This window comes from Saimiri boliviensis, chromosome 11 (assembly GCF_048565385.1).
Source record: "Saimiri boliviensis isolate mSaiBol1 chromosome 11, mSaiBol1.pri, whole genome shotgun sequence".
Taxonomy (NCBI): domain Eukaryota; kingdom Metazoa; phylum Chordata; class Mammalia; order Primates; family Cebidae; genus Saimiri; species Saimiri boliviensis.
The window spans coordinates 101,617,388-101,644,734 of record NC_133459.1 but is presented as its reverse complement, the minus strand read 5'-3'; the positions used below and the strand labels follow the sequence as shown (position 1 = coordinate 101,644,734).

General features: G+C 45.4%; 1 protein-coding gene across 2 annotated transcripts in view; it reads left to right on the top strand.

Moving 5' to 3' along the window:
• The first annotated feature begins 11,507 nt into the window (after positions 1-11,507).
• The window catches only part of AHCYL1 (adenosylhomocysteinase like 1), a 41,719-nt gene continuing 25,879 nt past the window's right edge, over positions 11,508-27,347 (top strand). The window contains exon 1 of one of the 2 annotated variants that reach the window (XM_003933424.4): positions 11,508-11,916. In XM_003933424.4, the coding sequence (XP_003933473.3) occupies positions 11,797-11,916 (120 nt within the window). In that variant the 5' untranslated portion in view covers positions 11,508-11,796. Of the gene's footprint in view, positions 12,300-27,347 lie in introns of both variants that reach the window. The other variant, XM_074381287.1, reaches the window with a different exon arrangement.

Sequence of the window (27,347 nt, the reverse complement as noted above, 5' to 3'; positions counted from 1 at the left end):
TTTTTTCATTTTCAAATATGGAACAAGTCTTGCATTCCCCATATTTCAAATATGGAACAAGGCTTGCACACCCACATGAGCATGGTGTAAAAATCCTTTGTGTCTATGTTCATGAAAGATATTGGTCTGTAGTTTTCTGATTTTTTTTTCTGGTCTTGGTACAATGATATCTTATTCATGTACTAATGCTTTTTTTTTTTTTTTTAAAGGATAGGATTTCAGAAATGAGAATGATTGTACAAACATCCCGTAAAAGACACTTCCTGGTAGCATTTGTTGGTCTGTGAATTGAATGACTATGTTTTGCTCCTAAATCTCAAATACAGATGATAGTCATATTATTCTCAGCGATAACTGGCTGTTATAATCTCACTGTCTTATCATAATTGTTAAAATGGGATTTTCCTGCTGACACATTTTCAGTGACTGACGCAACAAATGTTTATATTTTTCTACAGCTGCATGGTCAACCTGATGGCTTTTTCTTCTATTTCATAGCCACAGCCAAAGTGGAACAAAATCTACCAACTGCATAAACTAAAACAAGACCTCTGTATATTTCACAACTATGTAAATTCCAGGGAGCTTAGGGCATTTCTGCTTCCTTTTCCTCTAGAAAAGTACTTATAGTTTAAGCTGAGCTCAGTGGCTTACACTGGTAATCCCAGCATTTTGGGAGGCTGAGGTGTGTGGATCATGAGGTCAGGAGTTCAAGAGCAGTCTGGCCAAGGTGATGAAACCTTGTCTCCACTAAAAATACAAAAATTAGCCAGTGTGGTGGGGGGGTGCCTAGAATCCCAGGTACTCGGGGGCTGAGGCAGAGAACTGGTTGAACCTGGAAGGCAGAGGTTGCAATGAGCTGAGATCACGCCACTGCACTCCAGCCTGGGAAACAGAGCAAGACTCCATCTCAAAAAAAAAAAAAAAAAAAAAAGTGCACATATTTCAGGTAACCCAGGCATCTAGCAAAGCATGGCATTTGGCTGAGTAGACTGCCCACCTGACTAAGCCCATGGTTGTTCAGATAAAGACCATCCCAGGTCATCGGCTAGGACATGTGAAAGCAAAGGGAGAAATTTCCACCAGTCAGCCCGTCTCCAAGTGCTGGGAAGAAGAGACAAGAAGTTAGTTATTCATTTATCTTGTTTCATTGAAAAAAAACTATCTTTAATTTTTTCCTAAATGTATGTAATCCTAATGTGGAGGAATGTTTATGAAGTAGAGTGGGAAATAAATGATTAATAAGTATATTAAAATAGTTAAAATTCATGGGGTGCTTTTTATATGCCAGGTGCTGCTCTAAGAGCTTTACATGATTAACTCATTTAATTCTGATAAATATCCTAAGAAGGTGGGTATTATTATCTTGACTTTACTAGGAGACTATCACAGAAGGGCTTGCTGAATAATATGAGAAGTACCATATGTCCGATTTTAAAATCCACACATGAAAATATGATATGGAGGTGAGTTCTCCCCACTCTATACCTGGAGTGTGGGAGTCGGTAGGGAAATAGAGGATTTTTCACTTTTGTTGCATGTACATCTGTTTGTTGAGATTTTTTACAATGAGTATGCTTTACTTTTGTAGGTTAAAAAATTATTGTAGGCCGATGATCTGGGATGGCCTTTATCTCAACAACCATGGGCTTAGTCAGGTGGGCAGTCTACTCAGCCAAATGCCATGCTTTGCTAAAGGCCTGAATTACATGAACTACATGTATTTTTTTTTTTTTTTTTTTTTTTTTTTTTTTTTTTTTTTTGAGACGGAGTCTTTCTCTGTCGTCCAGGCTAGAGTGCAGTGGCGCGATCTCAGCTCACTGCAACCTCCTCTCTGAGAGCTTTCCATGTACTAACTCATTTAATTCGGATAAATATCCTAATAAGGTGGCTCATGCCTATAATCCCAACACTTTGGGAGGCTGAGGCAGGAGGATTGCTTGAGCCCAGGAGTTCAGGACCAGCCTGGGCAATATAGTGAGATCATATCGCTACTAAAAATAGAAAATTAGCTGGGTGTGGTGGCACATGCCTGTAGTCCCAGCTCCTTGGGAGGGTGAGGCAGGAGTACCACTTGAGCCTAGGAGTTTGAGCCTGTGGTGAGCCATAATTGTGGCTCTGCACTCCAGTCTGGGTGACAGAGCAAGACTGTCTCAGAAAAAAAAAATTCCATTAAAATTTTCTTTGAATTATTCAGCAACATAAGGTACTACACACTCACTGCAGAATTTTTGAAAAAGGGAAACAAGCGAAAATGGGAAAATAAAAATGGTCTGCGATCTCATCACATAGAGGAAATACACATTTTTGTGTTTACCTTTCAGTTATTTTTTCTTTATATAAATATATAATTTCATGTTTGCCAAAAAATTGGGTCATCCTAATGCTGTTTTCAAAACTGCTTTCTTTCAGCTACCAATATTATCATAAACAACTTTTCGTGTCATTAAATATCCTTCTGCCAGGCTACACAATATGGACTTCTATGACTATACAGTATTTTTAGTCTCTTACTGCTGAGCTTTTCTTTTGCCGTTGTAAGTGTACCATGGTGATTAATTGAATATTTAATGTGGCAGAATAACGTGATTAAGAAATCAGCCATATCTGGTTTTCTTGGCTGTGGACTCTTCAGAAAAGAATGTGAACTATTTTCTCCACATCCTCCCAAGGGGGCAGCCAGGACTTCAAGTTCAGGATATCTCAGAGGTTAGAAGGTGGTTTTTCCACTGAAAAGCAGAGTAGCATTACCTGTGGGCAGCGACTTACAGCAGCAGGAAAGAGGGTGAAAGCTCACAGGTGTCCACAAATGGCAGCAGTTGAGATCCAACTGAAACTCTTCCCTCCAACCTAGGGATGGCACAACCTGGAGTGGAGCTGGGGGTGAGGAGGTTGGAAGAAAGCCCACTAAGTACCCGGCTGTTGGGAGAGACCACTGTGAGTGGGCAGCTTCCTAGCCTGCCCGAAGAAGCAGTATCCACAGACAGGGAGGACCTGCATACAGCCAGGGGGGCAGCTGTTAGCAGCGGTGAGCTCCACTGAATCCCAGCCACCTGCCCCAGCCCTGCAAGAACAAACTCTTTGTTTATTTGGGGTTTTTGTTTTTGTTTTAAAATTTTTTATTTTTTTTTGTAAAAGCCAATGAGCCAAGGGAGGAAGGTCTAATCATGATATTAGACTTCCCACCCATTGTGGATGGGATTTGGGACCAGATTTAAATAAATGTGGGAAAATAAAGAATACTGGCATGTCTTTCCCATCAAGTGTCATGAAGCTATTCCTTCCTTGTTTTTTGTTTTTTTTTGTTTTTTTTTTTTTGTTTGTTTGTTTTTTTTGAGTTGGAGTTTCGCTCTTTTTACCCAGGCTGGAGTGCAATGGCGCGATCTCGGCTCACCGCAACCTCCGCCTCCTGGGCTCAGGCAATTCTCCTGCCTCAGCCTCCTGAGTAGCTGGGATTACAGGCACGCGCCACCATGCCCAGCTAATTTTTTTGTATTTTTAGTAGAGACGGGGTTTCACCATGTTGACCAGGATGGTCTCGATCTCTTGACCTCATGATCCACCCGCCTCAGCCTCCCAAAGTGCTGGGATTACAGGCTTGAGCCACCGCGCCCGGCCACTCCTTCCTTGTTAATATGCAAACATGTAACACCATGAGGAGCATTCACATGTTCACCCATGATCACTGGTTGTTTATTTCATATACTGCCTTGGACCTCTAAGGGGTGGGAAGGTCTGTGGGGTCAGCTAGCCTCCATGGATGAAGCCCCCAGGATTAAGCGCTTGAAACTGAGCCAAAACAGATAGGGGCAGGAAAACCTGGGACCAGTCCTTCTCTGTCACCAATGTGCTTTATAGGTCTGAGCAAGTTCCTCACCTTTCTGCTTCTACATGGAGGATTAACAAATAGGTTGCTCTGTAAAGCTCTGGGAATTGGTGGGTCATTGGCACTTGGGAGCCTCAGCCCGAACGGAATCTAGACAGACCCACACATCCACAGAGACTGCAAGCGACTCCACATTCTCCCACGTGCTCCAGTCAAACCAGATTGCTGGCCGTGCTCCAGAGCATACCCTGCATTTCACACCTCTATATTCTCGCTCTTGCTGTTCCCTTCATCTAGAGTAAGTGCCCCTCATGTCCACCTCTTCAAATCCTAGTCATCCTTTAAGATTCAACAAAACCAACTCTCCTTCACAAGGTTGCCCCATTCCCTCCACGGGAAGCGTCTTTCTTTCTTCTTCCACGGGCATCTTCCGCCTCTGGCTGCAGTCATGTGGACACATTTTACAAGCTCCCTGAAGGCAGGGGCTGGGCCTCATTCATCTCTGCATCCCCCACAGGATCCAGGTCAGGATCCTGCAAGCTATGGAGCAGCCAAATGTTTGTGGAACTAAAACTGGGACCCGGGCCTAGGCTTGGATGAAGTTTCAGGCTATTTCAGGCCCTGGAATGGGTGGGGCAATGAAGGGAATGTTGGGCTTGGGAGATAAAAGGCCCGAGAGGGAATTGGCCTGGGCTTCACCGACTGGAACCGCCTCTCCATCCCCACCCCTTGATGTCTCTTCATCCAGCCCCGACCGAAACAGGAAAACACTGTGTACTTGCGACTCTCTTCCATCAGTCCCTTGAGCCCTTCCAGGCCCTCACGTCACCCACTCCTTCCCTGGGCCCCTATAAAGAGGTCAAAGGCTCGAGCAGGTCTGCAGGCAATGGCTGAAGGGCCTTTGTGGAGACGTCAAGGTCCAAGCTCCTAGCCTCTGGCATGAGCTCCATTCTTGCTGATGGTCTAAAACATGGTGTTGATCCTCTGGCGAGACTCTGTGGAAGTGTGGAAGTGGCATGAGCTCATGCTGGAGGCTTAGGAGCTCTGTCCTCACCGCTGCAGAATGGGACAAATACTGAGGGTGTGGAGGACGGAGCTTAACTCTTTCCCCGGGGGAGAGGCCAGGCTTACGTTGTGCCCGTGGAGCCTTCAACCCTTAAAAGGCTGCCCAGGCAGAGCTCCCGGAATCATGGAGTAGAAGGGAGGTTTTCAAGACCAGGGTTGAGAGCCATGAGGGGCGGCCTTGGGAATCCAGGTTGGCTGCAGGGAGGGCTGAGAGGGTGAAATGGTTAATGGCTTTTTGAAAAACAGGGAGAGTCCCTCCTCCAGAGGCCCAGCTGGCTGCAAAGCCAGGAGCAGAGGCTCCAAGGGTGATGCAATGGGGCCCGCCCTGCACACCAGAGAGGGTGAGGAAGGCAGACTCCCCCCCACCCCACCCCCCGGCCCCGCGGCAGCTCCGCACCGCCAGCAGCCAACCACTCTCTTCTGGCTCCAGCAAACTAGCCATAGGGCGGGCCCTTCAGGACAAAGAAGCAAGACCCGGAGCACCTGAGTTTTGGGAGATGGCAACTTCTGTCTGTTCCACTCCATCAGCCCCAGTGCCTTTGCAGTCAAGACAAATCCTCTGCTAGTCCCCAGCAGGCGTCCTGAAGGAGTACCCACCAGGGTATCAAACCATCCTGGCCACCTGTGTCTCTGTGATTCCAGGGCTGTTTCCAGTTGTGGAATAGAGGTTGTGGGTAGAGGAGTGGACCTGGGAGAAGCACAGACAGGCAGTGCTCTCCCTTGTCCCAGAAGACACTTGCATCCCACTAACCCATTCACCATTGTCCTGGGGGAGCACATCTACCAGGGAATCAGTACCCTAGAAACTTCTAAAAGACTCAGGGCTACTTCAAGGGTGGGTCAGCATCTCTGAACTTGGGAGAGAGACTGCTCTTCCTTCCCTGGCATGGGGCCGGACACAGCGTCAGGGTAGGGAGAGGAAGCATGCCATGCATTCCGGGGGACTGCTCAGGGTAGGGCACACGGGGACAGCAAGGAGGGGGTGCACCTTCTCAGGCAATACTGGGAACCTCGATTTTCTGACAAAGCGCTGCTATGGACTCTAAGCTCCATGAGGACAGGAACTGTGTCTGTCCTGTTTACTGTGGGATCTCTGGCACTCAGCACAGCTCCTGAGACAAACTCGATACTCAAGAAATAACTGACCCGGCAGAGGCTGAAGTCCAAGGCTATTTCATAATTTCTGCTTTTTTGGTAAACTTCTCATCATCCCCACCCCCTTCTCCCCCCTCCCACACACACACTTAAGAGCAGAAAAAACATACAAAGTAGCACACAGAGTCATCAGAACAGATTTCTTGAACATTGTTTACAGTTGCTTCTCAATCTGAACTTTAATGTGCAGGCAGCTTTGGGAACTGAAGAAAAATACATCAGGATCTCTGGTCCAACAAGAGAAAAGCATGTGAGGGAGTTCCAAGGGGCTGCTGGTCACAGAGCCAGACCCCGGCCGGGTTGGGCCAGGAAAGCAGCAATTGCTCGTGGCTGGGGCAGTGTCAGCTCTCCTCTGTGACAAGACACAATCCACGTGTCAACAAGGACTCAAAACCAGCAGTGACAATCCTTTCCTGCAGCAGGCGGGGTTTCTGCTTATTCCTGTCACTCTGGGAATTGGAGCACAGAGAGAATTCCAAATTCTCATCAATAGCTCTTTTCCCTCCACATCTTACTCTCTTACATTTGCACAATATTTGCAACTTGTTCAAAGCTCTTGCATGTATATGATGTTACTGGAGTAGGTCATCACAAGCCTCAGACGGAGAGTTATCAACCTGTGTTTCACGAGGAAGTAGAGGTCAAAAAAGGTCCAGGATACCAGTGGCCTAGTTGGTAGCAGAGGGAGGATTTGAGCCCACATCTCTGCCCAGTTCTCCTGATTCCTCACACCACACCACGCAGCCTCGCCGTGAGTCAGCTCTCACGAGTTCCAGACACAGGACCTCAGATCCTCTAGGGCCAAAAGGTGTCTCCTGATCTTGGTGCTTGTTTACAGCCAGTACAACTGGCCCCACTACTTACATTTTTGCTCCCTTTTCTCTAGCAGGACCTGGTGCCGTGACCTATCTGCCTCTTTTGCCTGAAAGCCATCCCCATACTCACTCTGAAACCACCTCCGCCCATTCCATGATATTGCACTAGTTGGAAGCAACTCAAATACCTAACAGTAGGAAAACAGTTAAGCAAACTCATAAAGCAATATGACAGAATGCTTGGGAAACACGGACAATAACAGGTATGTCAATGTTCTCTGCATGGGTCATGTGTTTCTGACATGTTGTAATTTGATCAAAGCAGAACACAAAAGGACATGAAACTACCAATTACAGGTATGTCAAAATGAGTTTCTGCAAATTGATAAGAACCAGGAGTGAACTTAACAAGATGAAAACGTATTTTTAAAAAATCTTCACGGGTTTTTCTTTCCTGTAATGTTCAAAATGATATTAAAGAGTAAATGATCATAATAAATATGATAATAATAAGCAGAGTGGGAGACAGAGAAGGAGGAATGTTTCCTGCTGGAACTGGAGAAGGGGAAGGAGAAGAGGCTGTGAGGAGGGAGGGAGGGAGCTCGGTGGGCAGTAGGAGCCAGGAAGCCTGAGAACCAGCACCCACCGCCGCAGAGTTGCAACAGGGACCCCAGCCTCTGGGGGTCCCTCAGGGCCAGCAAGGTAGGTGACCAGCCTGAAGTGGTCCTCCAGGGCACCTTCCACAACAATGACAATGTCATGGTGCCTCCTAGAGCTGTGCAAGGTAGCAATTCTGGGACAGAAAGAAGACTGGAGCTGGGGAGGGTTCGCTCACCACCCTCTTCACCTGTTCCGGACTTCCATTGCCACCCAAGATCTCTGCAGTTTTTCTGCACTTTCATTCCAGGAGGCTAATGAGCACCTTGGCTGACAGGAGATGAAAGGCCTTCAGGAGGAGCACAGCCTCCCCCTAGTGGGGAGCCTGACTGGCAGAGAGCCAGCAGTTCTGAAATGTGCCAACCTGGGCTCACCTGAGACTCAGGGACAGTGCCCTCCACAGACACATCAAACTCAGCATGTCCCAAGCTGACTCATTCTCTCTCGGCAGCGCCCCCCGCCCTCCAGCCACACCTGCTTCTCCTCCTGTGCTCCCCAGCATGGCAGACATAGCCACCACCCACCTAGAGCTTACCAGGCCCTGTAGGATCTGGCTCTGGCGTGAGCACTCACTCCACCCTGTGTTGCTCCCTGTGCCCCACCCACACGGCAATATTTACAGTTCCCATAATATGCCAAGCTGTTTCCATCACCCTGCCTATTCTCAGTCTGTTTCTTCAACCTGGAGAATCTTCCCTCCCTTGCCCAGCTGCTTATCTGTCAAGACTCAGCTCCAGCAGCATCTCCCTCGGTGCAGCCTTCCTGGGCATCCCTTCACCCTCCACTGTACCCCACCCCCATCACCTGTCCCCACGTACAGATCAGCACCCGAGCTTCTTTGTCTCTGTAGTCCCGATTGATACCTAGCCCTGCTCCTGGCACTTTTTCAGCACTCAATATATTTATTTTGTAAATAAAAGAACAAATGATTGAATGTGGAACATAAATTTGGGGGTGGACAAAGAATGAATCTGGCTAACCAGACCAAGACCACGTGTGGTAGCCCAATGCCACTACATTTCTGATGACAGCATATTCCGATTCACCACTGCCCTTAGGTCACTCCTTTTTAGCGGGGGTCCTTTCTGGTCTCCACAGAGGAGATCTTGGAGACTTCCCACCACCACACACAGCAGGTGCATCTTGTCTTTGGGTCCCTGCTCTTCTCCAACTGGCCTGTAGAGGGGTCTCTCACCCTTGTGTGGACTGCACTGTTGAGGGAAGTGAGCTTGCCAGGAGAGTTGCTGAGTCAGGTTGGGTGGGTGGGCTGAAGACAAGTCATCTCTTGGTATTAATGAGAAGCAATCACCTTAGCTGCACCGTGTGAGGCTATCTTAGGATTGGCTTTGGGGATGGGGGACAGAGAGCAATGATTCTCACGAATATTATGTTGTCACACTCCCTGGCTGGGTGAGCTCTTTGATCTCCAACACACACGTGGTGGGAGGGATGGCAGCCACCCATGTCCCCTGCGGTGGCTGGTTTCCAAGAATATCCCAGGCCCCTGACCTCACTTGAACCACATAGGCCTAAGGCGTTCTACCAGGGTAGGAGCGCTGCCCTTCCCCTTTCCAGTCTGAGCCGCCTGGCTCTCCGTCGTCAGCTCATCAACCTCCCCTCAGGCCAGCCGCTCAGAGGAGTGGAGTCTGACCTGCTGGTCTCCTTCTTGGCCTAGACTGCTAAGGTACCGCATGCTCTAGGCCTGGCCCTGTCGTCCTCCGCTGCAGCAGCAACAGCAGACAACACTGTGAGCCTGGTGCTAGGGCAAACCTGGTCCAGGAGGAGTCAAGGAAAGACTGAACTTCAATCTCCGGGACGCTTACGGTCTAGATGCTTAATGCACAGCAGAACTGGGGACTGAGAGACAAAATGTGTAGACAAAGCACGTTCTAAAAATCAAATCCAAAAGACAGACATACCGATGCTTCTCTTAAAAAAAAAGATTATCTTAAGTCATATGTTTTCCTATTCTAAGGACTCAAGATTTCATTCCTGGTTCCAATGGGCTCTGCCTCAGGTTTTTGAGCAGGCATCCCTGATCCCTGGGCTCTGACAACAGTTTGGGCAAACCCACAAGGATGAAAGCCACTGTGAGCCTTATGTCCACAGAGTCCTTAGTGCACCAGGTGTGGCTCCTGACCCCCAGCTGAAAGATGCCAGTCTGGCACTCTCATGGATGAGCCTGGTATTCTGGTCTCCATCTCCCTTCCCCTTCTGCTACAGCGATGCCCCTGACAGGGAAGTCTGAGTGCTCAAAAAAGTGAGCAGACGAAAGAATTCTAACAGTTCAAGATCAGGATCTGCAAAAGGTGCATTCTTCCAGGTGCTTCTACAAGCCCTCTTCAAACAGTCTCATGAGGCTAGGTGGCTGGAACACGGGCTACCCTGACTAAGACTTTTATGGCCCTACAGGTGAGTATTTCACACTTTCCCCAGCCCTGAACACATATCGGTGGGGAAAATGTCATTTCAAACCGCAACTTCCTTCTTGAAAGGGCAGACCCTGTTAAAAACCTGAGAGGTTTCTGGGTGCTGAAAGGTGGTCCTCGGGAGGAATTTAGGGAAAAGGCACTGGGAAGACCGGAGTTGCTCAGCACAGCAGAGGAGAATCTGGCTTTCCAGAGTCCATAAAGGAAGGAAGGATGAGGTGCAGGGATGGGAAGAAAGGAAAGGGAGGAAGCTAGATTAGATGGCAATGGGCTAGGGAGTGTGGTGGGGTCTTGTGGCCATTGAGAAATCCCCAGTGGCGAGACAGCCAAAATAACTTTTCAGAACATTTCAGAAATGTGATCTTAAATTGTTTGCTATGTGATGTAATCTCTCCCCTGTGACCCACAAACCTTTATTAAACGTTTTACTACATGTTACAACCTTATTTTTGTAGTTGCTTTAAAACGGCGTGGGGGTTGAAAGGAGAAGGGGCTGAATTGACCCCAGGAGCTACAGAAACAGTCACAAGACCAGAATAGCGAATGAAATGCCAGACGAGGCAAAAAACTAGAGCCAGAGGTGATCATGAAAATGTAAGTCTTCCCAGTAATTCACAGAAATCCGGGGAGGGCACTGGACTTTCCACAGGACATGGTAATTGGAGCCAATGCCATTTGAATCTCAGAGGACAAGCTACCTCAGCTGACATTAGGTTACAGACAGACTTTGCCTCCCCAGCTGAACTAAGCCTTGCAAAACATAAAATGTGTCACACGCCCTTTTGCCATCCGGGCCTTAGCACAGGGACTGTACATAGTGGGCCCAGTAAAAGGGTGTGAACGGTCCATGAATGTCCTGGATGCCCACGGAGAGCTGGAAGAGTCTAATGCTTTGGTGGAGCAAGGACCGAAAAGCCATTCTGGCTGGGGACTTCTCCATCAGCCCTCCTGGTCTCCACCCTCACACCCATCAGCCCTATCCCAATGACGGCTTAAAAATCAGCTTTGCGGCCTGAGGGTTTTGTAAACAGGGAAGGCCCAGCAAGAGATGGTGATGGAGGAAGTCACAAAGCGTTGTGCAGAAACCAGACTACTCTGAGTCAGTTCTGCCCACTATGAAGTCCAAGAAGCAGGCCCCTTGGGAAGGCGTTTTAATCCAAAGGGCCTGGGGCTGGATCAGTGGGTGAGTGGGATGCCTCAAGCCCCGGACTTTTCCTAGGAATGGCTGTAGGATGTGTCGTGCGGGGCTCTGGTCTTTCCTCTCAAACACCCATTTTATGGCCCTCTGAGGCCTCGCCAGGAGCCCCGCACCCCAAAGACCTCTCGGTTCCGCAGCATCCTTGCATGAACCACGCGCTGCTCCCAGGGCTGATGGCGCCACCTGGTGGCACAAAGGGTCGCGCTCACTCTGCGAACTTCACACTGGAGCGGAAGAGAAGGAGCGGCTTCTGTGGCCCAGCCCAGCGTGGTGACGTCACGACAGAGCGCCGTTTCTCCCCGCCTCTTCCCCCCTCCCAGGAGCTGCCAGTACTTGACGTGGCGTCACCGCCCTCTACCCTCGCTTTGCGTGCGTGTTTGCGTGCAGCGGAGGTGGCGGCGCGGGCAGGTCGGAGCTCGGAGCTGCTGCTTCTGGTTCTCTGGTGGCCGCGCTCGCTGTCCGGCTGCCTTGGGCTGCCACGCAGACGAGGCGCGGACCGCAGCACCTCAGAAGTCGACGCAGCTCGACGCAGGGCCCGGCGGGAGGGTGGGCGATCGCGTGTTGGAGGGCGCCGCGCGGGCAGGCGGGCGGACGCCGGAGGGGGAAAGAGGCGGGGGCGGCGGGTCAGCCGCGGGCCGGGCCGGCCGGGGGATGTCGATGCCTGACGCGATGCCGCTGCCCGGGGTCGGGGAGGAGCTGAAGCAGGCCAAGGAGATCGAGGACGCCGAGAAGTACTCCTTCATGGCCACCGTCACCAAGGCGCCCAAGAAGGTGCGGGGGCTCTGGGTGGCGGCGGGGGCTCGGGCTCCGGCCTCGCGGAAGGGGCGCGAGCAAGCCCAGGCTCTGGCTGGTTCGGGACCTCTGAGGCTGGGGTTGGGGTGACTGGAGGCGGCGGAGGTGAGGTAGGGGGTGGCGGCCGTGCGGCCCCAGGCCTATCCCGGGCTGGAAAGGCCGCCCCTGACCTCGCTTTCCTTTGTCCCTCGGCCCAAGTCCTCTGGGATCGTTTTGAAACCCGGCAGGGCCAGGCCTTAAATTTGCGGCTGACTTTTCCTGGATGAAGGGCCTCGAAGACGAGAGTGGGAGGGGGTGTGCCAACTCAGCCGACCCTTGTGACCAGTCCATGGACATGGGGTGTTCAGAAAATCTCCCTTCAGGTGAGTGGGTAAATCTGGCAGAATTTCCGTCAAATCTTTGGGAGCAGTGGCCGGTTTATCCAACAACTGCGTGATAGCTGGGAGGCAAGAGAAAAGAATGCGTGAAGCTAGCTCTACTATACAGGTGAAAGCAATGAGGGGAAAAGGAAATTGAAAATTACGATTTTCACTTTCTACAGCCTTCCGTTACTTCGAAATATGTAAGAAATTGACATTTGGAGGTTGGTGACAGGAGACACTGTCATGGATACAGGTGGATCCTAGTCATGTGAATAGATCACTTAGGCATCCCTGGAGAAGGGAACTTGGGTGGGTTGGAGTGGTGGGTGGTAAGGAACGATTGCTCATTCTTGACTGTACTTTTGAGGCAGAACAAGTTTGATCTATTGTGCAGTGGGTTGAGCTCAAAGGACACCCTTCCAATTCTCTCATAAATGACAACCTTTGGAGATTTTAGTCTAACTAGCTCTGAGTGGTGGAATTGGGATCCTTACTGCTTTCTGATCATTTACTGCCAACCATATCTTGATTTTCCGTACACCTGGCACCCAGTTAGCAGTAGACCAGAGAACCTTTACAAAGAGGTGACCTTCCTGAAGCCTTTGAGAACTCAGATAAATGTCTCCCTTCTGTATAAAGACGGAGTCTTACAAAGCTGTCTCTGCCTGCAGTGTTTAATGGGATGCAGGGCTGAACAAAGCAAGGGTTGCAGGAATAGTTAAGTCCTTGAGGCTTCAACTAGTTAAGCTGTCTTAAGCAGGAGAGATGGCTTTTTTTTTTTTTTTTTTTTTTTTTTTTTAAGGGAATTAACCTGCCACTCCAGAAATCAAATGCAGGATTTAAAAAGACAGGTCGCCATTGTGTGCTTTAGCTCTTTTTTCTCACAAAGTTAAGAATTTATTAATTCCTTTAAAAGATTGTGGAAGATCCCTCGACTCTTGAGAAATCTGATTTAACTTTAGTGTCGTCAGTTCAGTTGGTACAGTGAACCTTTGCAATCTACACTATTCTTTGGAGAAACAGTCGCAGTCCTTATAAGCAAAATGATTGAGGGTAGGACCTCAGAGGAGTTAGAGGAAAGAATGGGAAAGCCCCAATTCCTGAATTTCCCAGACTCTGGCATCTTTGCTCTTACTTGCCTTTATGTTAGTAAATCTGTATTCTTGAAAGTACCACTGTTGATAAGACAAAGTCTATGTTGTAGATTGTAAAACTCATTAAGGTGGAGATTCTTGTTCACCTTTGTATCCAGTGTGCCTAGCTCTGTACCCAGCATATAGTAGGTACTCAAATATTAATTGCCCACCTGGCTAACTAGTGACTGAGCTGTCCATATGGCTACCTACCAGCAATAACTATCCCTTTTCCTCTCTTCTTCCCAGGAGGAATATTGCTAATGTACGTTATTGTCAGGCCAAGTGCTAATGATTTTAGACTAATATTCCATTAGCTAAAAGAAACAGGCTCTGCCAGGAATGTGGGAAGACCCTGTTTTAAGATTCCATTTGCCGGTAAATGTGTCCCACCGTGTTTCTTATTAATCTTCCTCTCCTGAGTTTTATTGTTTAGAATTTACGTAGGACTTTGTAATAAAGTGCTTTATGATGACTGATTACCCTTCCCCTAGTGATGATAAAAGGCATTTATTTAGTTAATGGATCAGTTGAAGACTAGTCAAGGTCATATAGCAAGTCCTAGGCAATCTGTTTTTCAAGACTTCTGCTGAATTGAACATTATGACTTGTCACTTTTGTACCTCTGCCATGTGTTGATAACGTGAGAAAGCATGGGCAAAGTAAGAGGGGAGAAAAGTAACTTGGCATGGTATTAATGGTGTGGGAAAAAGACCTCTTCAAGTGGTACAGCCCTTCACCTGTGGGAATTCTACCCTGGCTCTAGACCAGTAATCCTTGGATCATTCTGAACCCCTGAGGCCTCTCAGGAATTGAGGATGTTCTTGATGCCAGAGGATATAGGTTACTTCGGGGTGACTTTGTTGGTCCTCAATTAGATCAGATCCCAGTGTCACTTTCAGGCCAGCTTTTATTCATGTTTTTTGTTTTGTTTGAGGTCGAGAGTGGATATCCATCAATTAAAAGCCTAAGTATCTAGATCCCCCAGCAATACACATGACTTACTGAGTTTCGTATGCCGTGGCGTCTATTACACTGCTCCTGAACAAAATGGGGCTTGTTGGTTTGATTGAAGATTTGAGATGTGTGGGCATCCAGAAGTCAACTAAAGGGTTGACTTTAGTTGAGCAAATTAATTAGCTTTTGTACATTCATCTCCTCATCTGCCAAATAAGTGCCTACTTTCTTGGAACAGGTGGAGATAGAGGCATGCTGGGGAGTTAAGATAGCAAGCGTAATTTTTTAAAAGTCTGTTCACATATTTATATTCTTCAATGGACATTTGAAGTGGTTTATAACACAGGACACATATTTTATATAAAAGGGAGTAAAAACTGTAGAAAGAATGAAAAAAAAATTTGTTAACCTCAGGGCTAAGTTAGTTGATGAGGTTGATCACCACATGCAACTTTAAACTTTTAGCAGCTAGAGGATAAGAGGAATCATAGTTGTTTCCTTAACAGGCATGGGAAAGAATGCATGTCAGTTCCTCAAGAGGACAACTTTTCCTGACACAGAGTTCTAAAAGAAATTTTCACAGGACTATATTAATAGCTGTAGTATGATTCACACTGTAAGGCTAGTTCGCGATTGTCACTGGTGATTTCAGATGGTATAGCTAGGAAAGATGGTATGGCTTGAGGTAAGAGAAGGAATCCTTGAGTTGTAGAGTAATTATACATTGTACCACAACTGAAGAAGATCCTTGTTTAATCTTGGCTGTTATCCGTCAAACCAAGTAAGTCATCTAGTTCCCCATAACCACTGGTGGTTTATCCTCTTTTTCTGCTGTTTTGTGTACAGGAGTGATAACTGTCCTTGGACCTTTGGAAGTTGACATTGTGTCAAGTTGATTCTTTTTTCATAGTATAAACCCAAATCTCCAACTTGTTGAGAGCTCTTACAATAAGCATGTTTCTCTGCAAGACCTATCAGAACATTTGCTTTTCTCTGGACTTCTCAACATTAAGGGCACTCTCCAGAGTGATCCATTAAACATTTGACCTAGGATCTGTGTAGTCAGACCTTTACGACGAGCAAAATGTGGGGAAGGAGAACAGCACAAAAGAAACTACTTTCATTTACAGGTTATTCTTTATCTGAATGAACCTCTGTAGTACTGATTCATCAAAAGGGTCAGCTGAGACTTAGGAAGCACAGCAAGTAGAGCCCCAGTGGGTACAGCTTGGGTGTTAACCTGATAGGTAAAATCCAGGATACTCCTTTTCTCATCAGTTATCTTATGGTTAATTTTTGGTACAGTTTTATAGAATTTATACCAGGACTTGTCAGAATCTCACTGAAAGGAGATTTGATAAGTTGGCATTTCCTGTCTTCTTCACATCGTTAGTATCTCTTGATTCTCTTAGAGTGGCTGCTGCTCTAGTAGCAGTCTTTGAAACAGAAGTCGGGGTGTAAGCAGATCCTCTTTTCAAGATTTCTCCACAGATATTGATTACCTCTCTTTTTCTTACTTGGTTTAGTTAGTTACATTCTGGTTTCCAAATTACTTTGTTCCAAGTTCCTTTAAACATTTAGCTTGTAACAGAAAGAAATCTGTTAGATTTCTAGATCAATGGTTGTCTCTTTTGCTGGCAAGGTTACAAATGTATACTTTTGCTTTTATCAAGAGTGTGTCATTTGGATCCAGAGTGTTTTACCCAATATAAGATTCTTTTTTAAAATTATTTTTATTTTTTGTAGAGATGGGGAAATCCCTGTGTTGCCCAGGCTGGTCTTGAACTCCTGGGTTCAAGCGATCTTCCCACTTCGGCCTCCTGAAGTGCTGGGATTACAGGCATGCACCACCGTGCCCACCCTCGATATAGTATTCCTGGAAAGTTGTCTATAAAGGATATTTTGTTACACAGAATCATGCAGGTCTTCAGTTGCCTGTGACTCTTAGCAAGTTTACTCTGCCACTCCAAGTAGTTAATGATCTGTAAATAAGTACTTTAATGCCCTCTTGGGGTTGTTTTAAAGGAACTGGCGAGTAAAGGAGAATCATTTATACCTACCTGTTTCTCAAGTTCAGGAATGTGAGTATTGAATTTTTATAAGGAATGTCCACCCTGATTATACTGGACACATAATTTATTATAATTCAGAACTGAAAAGTAATTCAGAACACATGCTAATGAGGTACATCAGAAGCATTCCTGTCATGTGTGAAGGACAGCATGTGAGCATACCCAGAGTTTTTTCCAGCCTGAAATCTGAGAATCCCAAGTTGAAGACAAATTCTTACTACAGATTTTCCTTTTGGTTATTGTCAATACTATTAGTGCCTATTGTGTAGTAAGCAGTTAAAAATTCACACAGAATTGCAGTTCCCTGTCCTCTTCTGATTCCATATTTTTTTTTTATCTCGAGTAGTTCTTTTCCCACTGTTGCTTGGCTGTTACATAAGACCCCTTTAACTTCCCGTTTCTGTTCCTAAAACTGTGAGTAGTAGTGCAGTATAAGTTAAGCACTTGATTTTTGGAGTCAGTTTTACCTTTAGTCTCTACCATCTAATAGTTGTGTGACCTTGGACAAGTGACTTAGCCTGCCAGAGTGTCCATTTTCTCATCTATAAAATGGAGAACAATAATAGTGCCACCTATATAGATGGTTGAGAGGATTCACATTTAGTAAATATTCATTAGTTTTTGTACCTAGAGTGACCATATATCCTAGTTTGCCTGGTGCAGTTCTGGTTTATACCTGTTTTCCTAGCATGCTGTCCAATGAGTGCCTCCTTAACTCTGAAAAGTCCCCTGGTTTATGTGGTCACCCTATTTATTAACTTTCTGGATGGTGCAACACAATAGTGCAAATGGGAGCCTAATTTTGAAAGAGCCAAAACAAGTTTCTGTTGGAATGTCTTTTCAACAGGAAAATTTTTTTTCTGACAAAAATGTTATTTTATATAGAGTTCATAGCTACTGAACTCTAAAACATTTGTTGATTTCGGGGGCTGGGTGTATAGACAGAGATGTTAGAACTTTTGATGGAGCTGAGATGTGCTCTACCTTACCATTCCCCCATTCATTTCCCATAATGTATAATGCATTCATAGAATGTGGGTATTTGTCAGACACTGGGCCACTCTCAGTACAGAAGTTTATTTCCTTAAACTGCAGGTGTTTGGGGGTTTTCCCAAAGTAGAATCCTTGAATTACATGAAATAATTCCAAAGACTTCTGAACTGTGACCATTTTAGATACGTACTCCAGCTGTTTTCTCATTGCTCTTAACAGCCTGTTCCTAATTATAAGAAACTGATTTTCTCCTATAGAAATGTGTGGCTTTTGCTGCATACCACTCATAAAACTAGAGTGGAGCATCTATTCCTTTGTTGAGAGACTAAGACTGATTTCATTTTTGTTTCTATCTCTGTTTAATTTTTTAAAGGATTCAGCCAGGTGCCTTAATTTCAGAATGTAGGTGATGATTGGTGCTGCTTAGTGTTATACATTGGGTGCTTAATCATTTACTACCCAAATGGGACACAAAGTAAAAAGTTTAATGAACTACTGGTAAAAGATAGTATTTGGAATCCTGGGTTAGAGATTGGGAAAGTACTTTTGAGAACCACAGGTGCAGTATTCTCTAAGCATGCTCCTGCTTTCTTACTGTGAAAGCGTCAACGCCTCCGCTAATGTGCCTGTGTACTTAATCTGTGGGGCTTAATGAGCTTAACGTGTTCTCCTCTACCAGCCCAAGCTGGTTCACTTGTTTTAAAGTGGACAGCCTGTACTCAGCTGTGTGATGGAAATGAGGCATAATAAGCAGGAGGGGTCTGGGACTGCTCACTGTTCCGTGCTGTTCATCTTGGACCTGCCTCAGGCTTACTTCTTCGCAATTTTAGGAACTGTCCAATGAGAGCACACCCTATTGTTTACATGTTTTTCTCTTCTCTCCTGAACCTGCAAGCATACGATGGCATTAGTGGAATCCCTCTGAGCCTGTGTGCCAAGGAAAATGCTAATATGCTGATCCACAATGATGCATGGCTCAGTGTGAACTATATGGTAAATTTGGGAGTGACAGGGTAAAGGGACAAGAGGCTTAGAGGAGGTGAGTGTAACCATCTTTCATTCACTTAGCCCTCCTGAATGAAGCCATTCATACTGAGTTTTGAGCAATGAGGATTTTGAAAGTTCTGTTTTTATTATATGGCTCCAACTTTTCTAATACTTACTACTTACTAATTTTGTTAAGGTGAACCTTTGGGATGTAGGTTTCCTCGTACATAATGGGAAGTACTTTGTCCCTTTTCCCCTAGGAGTGGCCTGACCTCACGTCAGAGCTTTTGGGCCATGACCTGTTTTCATTGTGGTTCCAGAAACGTGGGGAGCAGAGAGAGAAACAGCCTGGGTAACAAGAGCGAAACTCCGTCTCAAAAAAAAAAAAAAAAAAAGAGAGACAGAGACAGACAGACAGACCGACCGACCGACCTATCATAAAAGTTAATGGGACAAGCTGGGCACTGTGGCTCACGCCTATAATCCCAGCATTTTGGGAGACCAAGGCAGGCAGATCATGAGGTCAGGAGATCGAGACCATCCTGACCAACATGCTGAAACCTGTCTCTACTAAAAATACAAAAAAAAAAAAAAAAAAAAAAAGCTGGACATGGCAGTGCATACCTGTAGTCCCAGCTACTCAGTAGGCTGAGGCAGGAGACTCACTTGAACCCGGGTGGTGGAGGTTGCAGTGAGCCGAGATCGCACCACTGCACTCCAGCCTCGTGACAGAGCAAGACTCCGTCTCAAAAAGAAAAAAAAAGTTAATAGGACAGAGATTCTAATCTGCCATCTTTGGCCAGACTCACCCTTTCTCCTTCCTCAAAGACTTTAAGGAAAGCTTATTCAGGCTGTCATGACTGTTCGCTTTATTTTAGAGATGTAGAAAAGAGAGATTCACCTTGAATTTTCAAAACACACACCTCTATCTTTGTTTCTAATTTTAGAAGAGAGGTCAATAAGTAGACAGATCAGTGTGGAAGATAGAAAATTGGAATATGCTTCTCTTTTGCCTATTTGAGGGAATACTCTTGAGAATCACTGGATTAGAGACTGTAGAACAATGATTCTTACTCTTTGAGTCAGAGATCCTTTTAAGAAATTTATTGAAAATCATGGTTCTTTCCTCAGGAAAATTCGGGAGCACTAAAATCTGTGGGACTGCTGTCAGAGGATTTATGGGACTTCTGAAACTCATGGATCCTGGGTTTTAAAACCCTGATGTAGAAGGGCAGGCCTCCAAGCCACACTATGTCTTTTCATTGCAAGTCCACAGACTGCTAAGAGGTTAAATTTCCAGCCTGCAGTTTGTCCTTACGGCTTGGAACAAGGCTGAGGTTGTTGGTGTTGTCACCTGCCTCTTTGGGGTGCTCCGCAGCTTCCCAAAAGACTCATTATAAATGCCTCGAGAGTTCAACTCAGGAACTTAACACACATTCAAACCAGCATTTTGGCCACTTGTGGGATTTTTCTGGTATTGTCTCAGCTGTACAGCTCTTCATATGAAATGCAGGTGCCCCTGAAGCTCCAGAGCTGATTCTATAGGAGTGTTTGAAATAGGGAGCTCACATACTAGATTATCAAAACTAAATTTGCTTTTCTATGTCTTTCAAAAATAGGTTTGATTTCAATGTAGTACTTCTCAAACTATTTTATTACAAGGACTGACCTGATGATATTTGAATCTTGCTCATTGCTTGACTTTTCTAGGTGGAACATGTTAAGGGCAAGGACTATATCCCACACATATGTATAGCAGAGTACCTGGCACACAACACTGTCAAAAAATGTTTATTGAATAAAATAGCGTGACATAGCCTGGGTGTGTTGGCTCACGCCTGTAATCCCAGCACTTTGGGAGACTGAGGTGGGCAGATCACGAGGTCAGGAGTTCAAGACCAGCCTGATCAGCATGGTGTAACACCGTCTCTACTAAAAATACAAAAATTAGCCAGCTGTGGTGGTGCACACATGTAATCCTAGCTATTCAGGAGGCTGAGGCAGGAGAGTTGCTTGAGCCTGGGAGGCAGAGGTTGCAGTGAGCCGAGATCACGCCACTGCACTCCAGCCTGGGTGACAGGGTGAGACTCCTTCTCAAAAAAAATAAAAATAAAAATAAAAAATAATGTGAGATAATCATTCTTAGGAGAATGTAAGTTGGACTTACGTGGTGGCTTTGACTCACTTTCCCTTTCAGTTGGCTGGGGTGATTTTTCTAACTTACAGCCCTTTCACATAGGTATAAGGAAGTAGGGAGAACCACAGGTGAGAAATTTATGATAATTTCCAACACCTTAATAGATCCCTTTATAATGCCAGAAATAGGAGGTCAGTGAGAAGACATCTGAATATATGCCTCTAGCTTCTTAGCCCAGTAGCAGTGGGCGTAGGGATATCCTTAGACCATAAGGGGGTAGTAACTTGAATTTCTCACCATTGAAACAACTTTTAAACCCTTTGCATTAGGGACACTGCCCAAAATTGAAACTGGTATCCTGATTTATACATGCTCTTGATTTAAAGAACAGGGAGGCTTTCACTTAGGGTGTTTGAGGTTTGGGGATTAGTGATAAGATAAATAGTTTAATTTTGGAAAGTACATTGGAACCCTGAAAGTAATAAACAACAGCTCTGCCCAGCAGTGATGTGCAAACTTCTGATTCTTACTCTGCAGCCTTGGCTGCCTCTTCTGAACCAGAGGCTGAGTTTGATGCTCAAAAGCTGTACATGCCCTTCTCTCTTTGAAACACCTTCTTTAGAATTACAATCTTCTGGGAACTGGGCCAATGCTTGTCCTAGCCAGAAGCTCAGGCTCTAGTTGGCACTAAATTTTGTGTGTGCTGTTGCACTTCAAGTGTGTAACTTAGGCAAGATTCAGGGGAAAGGGACACCTTCAGAATTTTGCTATTTCGTGGGTTGGTTTGTTTGAGATGGATTTTAGCTCTTGTCGCCTAGGCTGGAGTGCGATGGTGCAATCTCAGCTCACTGCAACCTCCTGGGTTCAAGCGACTCTCCTGCCTCAGCTGCTCAAGTAGCTGGGATTATAGGCATGTGCCACCTGGTGATTTTTTTTTTTTTTTTTTAGGTAGAGACGAGTTTTCACCATGTTGATCAGAATAGTCTCAAACTCCTGACCTCAGGTGATCCACCTTCCTCAGCCTCCCAAAGTGCTGGGATTACAGGTGTGAGCCACCATGCCCAACGAATTTTGCTATTTTGGAAGTTGAAATAGGTGCGTCCTAGAGATAGCAGATGTGACCAGTTGCTTTGGTAACTAATAACTAATTCAGTTTCCTGTGGGTGGCCAGGTGGTATCCCATTTCTGATTCAGTACTTGAGGGTTTGGTCCCCAGCTTCTGAGCACCAGATTTCTTAGCAAGCAAGACATGAAGATTCCCAGTGTTCATTTATGAGTGCCCAGCTGGTTTGTCATGCTGGACTAGATGAATTGTGAATGTTAATTATATTGATCAATACAGTGGCCTTGGTAACAGACTTGTAGCTGCTGTAGAATCTGTTTACTTCAGGTTTGTAACAGAAAAGAGGCCAAGCTGGTTGGGAACATGGCGTTCTCAGTATAATAAGCTGTATTATAAGTCCAAGGAAAATGCATCTTGCAGGGCTGACCTTATTGCACCCATTTCCCCAAGATTTTCCAGAGAGAAACATTATTCTGGGGATAGTTTCTGGTCTTGTTTGCCAATCGAGAATGAATTGAGGTTGGCAAAAGCTGGGTTTTTAGTGGAGGTGGGGTAAAGCATGTTTACAAATCATAAAGTTTAGAAGGAGATCACCTGTGTTAAGCACCTTATTTCTCTACCTAGTTTATAATTAGGAGGGGATAGTTGATGAGGTTAGTTTCGGCCCCTGTATTCAGGAGGTGGAGCCCCTCCTATCTGGGGAATAGGGGGTTCATAATTCTGTACATTCTTTCCTTACTCCACAGTGAGGGGATTAGCTGAACGATGGGCATGTTTGGAATGAGAGCACTTTGCCAATTTTTACTGAATTTGGACCAAATCGTAATAAAAATACAGTCTCTATCTTCCTCAGTCTCTTTGTTGTGTTCTCCTAACCCCTATGGATCCATCTGATGGATGGTCTGTTCCTAACAGATGGACTTGGTATTAAAGGTAGATTCTCGGGAGGGATGGTGGGGTGGGGAGAGATAGCATGGGGAGAAATGTCAGATATAGGTGAAGGGGAGGAAGGCAGCAAAGCACACTGCCATGTGTGTACCTATGCAACAATCTTGCATGTTTTTCACATGTACCCCAAAACATAAAATGCAATTTAAAAAAAAAAGGTAGATTCTCTACTTCCTTTGCCTTATTTATTTCTGAACAAGGCATATCTAACTCATTTGTTCCCTGTGTTGGAAGTAGCTTTATCAAGAGCCTGGTAAACTCAGTATACTTCTGTTTCCTTTTCAGATCCTGCTTAGATTATTTCTTAGATCCGCACTTCTCATACTGTAGGAGAAGAAGGTATCAGTAACATAGGGAGCTTTTTTGCAGTTATTCATTACCTGGCTCTAAACTAGAGCTGTGTAATCAGAATGGGGGAGGAGCTAAGTTTAAGAAAGAAGATGGACTGACTCACACCTGTAATCCCAGCACTTTGGGAGGCCGAGGCGGGTGGATCACGAGGTCAAGAGATCGAGACCATCCTGGTCAACATGGTGAAACTCCGTCTCTACTGAAAATACAAAAAAATTAGCTGGGCATGGTGGCACGTGCCTGTAATCCCATCTACTCAGGAGGCTGAGGCAAAAGAATTGCCTGAACCCAGGAGGCGGAGGTTGCGGTGAGCCGAGAATGTGCACTCCAGCCTGAGTAACAAGAGCGAAACTCCGTCTCAAAAAAAAAAAGCAGATGGAGAATGGATTGGCATTTTGAAACAGCTTCACCAGATAAACTTGAAAACTTTCAGATTTAGAACCATTCTTTTAGATTATCTAGCAAGACTGGCCAAAATTGTTAGTAAATCTAATATTGAGATGGTAATGGACCAGGCGCGGTGGCTCACACCTGTAATCCCAGCACTTTGGGAGGCCGAGGCAGGCAGATCACCTGAGGTCAGGAGTTCGAGACCAGCCTGGCCAACGTGGCAAAACCCCATCTCTACTAAAAATGAAAAATTACCCGGACGTAGTGGTGGATGCCTATAGTCCCAGCTACTTGGGAGGCTGAGGCAGAAGAGTCGCTTGAACCCAGGAGGCGGAAGAGGTTGCAGTGAGCTGAGATGGCGTCACTGCACTCCAGCCTGGGCAACAGAACAAGACTGTGTCTCAAAAAAGAATAAAAGATAGTAATGCAGCTACCACCTCTCTTGGATGATTTTGATCATGAGGAGAAATCTTGGTCTTCATGTGAAAGGTCCTGAAAATAGTCTACTCTTGCTCTTCTCCAAGTATTCAGAGTAAACCATGACCAGAAATCATGTTGCCCTGTCTGCTCGGGATGCAGTGTCCCAGGACCTGTGCTAGGCACTTAGGGTACATTAGTGAACAAAACAAAGATTCATACTCTATTGAGCTGATGTTCTTGTGAGGTTATTATTTGGATCATTTAAGTCCAGTGTAGTTTGGGGTTTTGAACCCTCTGAGAGATGTGTACATATTCCAGCAAAGTGCACATACAGTCATGTGTCATTTAACAAGGGGGATACATTCTGTAAACTGTGTCCTTAGACGATTATGTTGTTGTGCAAACATCATAGAGATTTTAAATGACTGGCAGCGCAGTAGGTTTGTTACACCAGCGTCACCATAAACGTGAATAATGCGCTGCTCTGCGATGTCACCAGGTGATAGGAATTTTTCAGCTCCATCATATTCTTATGGAACCACCACTGTATATGTGGTCCATTGCTGACCAACCTTCATTATGTAGCACAGGACCGTATAAGGGGGAATTGCCAGCCTGAAGCCCATGCATAGATCCAGGGCTAAGAACCTAGAAGATTTGTCTAGAATTGAGGATGTGGTGATTGGGATAAAGCCAGGCCCTGAATTGGGTGTTTGGAACCATTATTTCCTAGCCAGACTTGGTTGTAGTTTCTGGATCTGTATAGGCAAAGCAGTGTGTAAACAACTCAAGAATATCACTAGAAAAAGAGAATGGCCAGAACTTCTCAAAGCTAAAGGTCTGTGTTTTATTGATATACTAAGAATGATTCTGACTCTGTTCTCACTCTTACCCTAGTTTCTGGTTGGCTTGGCTTCTGGTGCTCAATGGATTAAAAGTCAGGTCAGAATAAGAATTTCCCTAATGTACTAGTTTATACTATGAATTCCTAGACTGAGAGTGATAGTAAAGTTATAAAGATCATGAGAAGAGGACATTTTAGTGAAATTCTGGCTTCAGAAACAGAAAGTGACAGGAGTTGGTTGAGGGGCTGATGAAATAGCCAAAGAAAGATGACAGGAAGAAAAGGAAGGCAGAACTCAGACAGTTGACTAAGCTGGCAAGCCAGTCACCAGGAGAGCAGCTTTCTCCTTAAACCAAAGTGAGCAGGCCTGAGACTCACGTTCACAAAATACTCCTTTTTGGTGTTGAAGGGGGCTGTCACTGTTGCTTTATTACGAAAGAGGACCCGGAATAAAAAGGGGGAGGGCAGATAAGCGTTTGCTTGATATATTAACCAATGTTAATACATCTCTGTCGCTGGAAAAGTTGGTGTTTGACTTGAAAGAATGGCCAAACTCTGCCTGAGGGTTGGTACAGTGTGTAACGCATACTGCAGAAACATGAATGAAATGGGACACTGGGACAGAGAATTATGTAGAAAGACACAGCCAGATTTAGAGGTTGGCGCACAGAGTCCTGTGCCAGTTCTACCTTTACCTCCCTGAAATCTGATCTTTAGTATAACCACAGGCCAAGACCTTTTTACTTTACGTTGATCTTTACAGGGATATCTAAGGGAGACTTTCCATACACACACTGAAAGATAGCTGAATAAGGGCTGTGTTCAGGCTAAACTCATTAGAGAACAGAGCCCACAGTCCTCCCAGAGGAGTGAGGAGGCTCTAGGTGGTTCCAGTCATAACCGCTCTCCTGCATATGGAAAACCTGTTCTGCTGTGAAAGCTTCCAAGCAGTTATTCACATAAAGACATCTCTTTGTTTGCTCAGTGATGCATTAAAGGTGAGGCTGCCTAAGCTAGAGAATATAATCATATACCAATTATCTTTATATTCTATTTTTAAAGAAGCCCTTTAAAATAACCAAAAGAATTTTACACCTCACTTACTGGGACTGGGACTGCTTTGCAGTTGTATTCAGCTTGTGAAGTTACATAGTTAAAACTTGCTTCTCAGTTTTTGGAAAAACTATTCTTAAAAAATGTAATGAGCCGGGCACGGTGGCTCAAGCCTGTAATCCCAGCACTTTGGGAGGCCGAGGCAGGTGGATCACGAGGTCAAGAGATCGAGACCATCCTGGTCAACATGATGAAACCCCGTCTCTACCAAAAATACGAAAAACTAGCTGGGCATGGTGGCGCGTGCCTGTAATCCCAGCTACTCAGGAGGCTGAGGCAGGAGAATTGCCTGAGCCCAGGAGGCGGAGGTTGCGGTGAGCCGAGATCGCGCCATTGTACTCCAGCCTGGGCAACAAGAGCGAAACTCCGTCTCAAAAAAAAAAAAAAAAAAAATGTGATGAAAAATTCTTATTCTTGGGCCAGGTGTGGTGGCTCATGCCTGTAATACTAGCACACTTCAAGAGGCCGAGGCAGGAGGATCCCCTCAGTCCAGGAGTTTGAGACCAGCTTGGGCAATACAGGGAGACCCTGTCTCTAAAAAATAAAAATTAAGTAAATAAAAATTCTTATTTTTTTTTTGTGGGGGGGCCAAAGTTTCGCTCTTTTGCCCAGGCCAGAGTGCAGTGGCATGATCTCAGCTCACTGCAACCCCTGACCTTCCAGCTTCAAGTGATCCTCTTGCCTCAGCCTCCTGAATAGCTGGGACTACAAGTGTGTACCACCATTCCTTGCTAATTGTTTTATTTTTTGTAGAGACAAGGTCTTACAATGTTGCCAGGGCTGGTCTCAAATTCCTGGATTCAAGGGATCCTCCCTCCTCAGCCTCCCAAAGTGCTGAGTTTATAAGTGTGAGCCACTGCACTTGGCCAAATAAAACTTTTTCTGTTGGTAGAATTCAACTTTGCTAGATCTTTTAGACGTAAGATGTGAAGTGACTTGGAGGTGCTTTTTGAGTGGCATACCACAGATGAGAAAGGAACCCTGTGGAATGTTTTTAATTTAAAAGAAATTCTCTGATTGTGCTAAGTGTTCATATGTGAAAGAAATATTACCCCAGCACCACTCAGCACAGGATAAACCCCTTCAGAAAGAACATTTAAGGTAATCAGTGGTCAATTTAACTCTACCAAACTAAAAATATCCTGTATAAACACAGGTGGAAATGATACAGATAGGGAATTCGGAATTAATTTCTTTTGTCCTAGTAGTCAAGATTCAGTTGCTCGTATATTCTCCTCCTTACTCCATCCCCAGAAGACAATGGAAGTATATTCTAGAAAGGAACATTTTGTTACCACAGTGTTTGGGCTCTGCTATTACTGGGCTCCCCTCACCCTTTCCAGGTCTGTGGAGCAGTACCTCTCAATGGCAATTCATTGGCAGCTTAAAAACATAACATTTCTTTGCATCATTTTACTTTTCTGAAAATTAACAAAGACTTTTGGAGCTGAAAGAATTATTTTCCTTTACCAATGCTGACAAATGTTTATCTGGTATTATAAGCTTTGAAAGCTTATAGTGTACCAGGAGACCGTTCAGTAAACTGACCCCTTGGAAATAAAGGGAAAAGCTGTTTCCCCAGCCCGTTCCAAAAGAAGGAAAATAGAATGGAACTTGTGGGTGGTGGTGGTGGTGGTTTT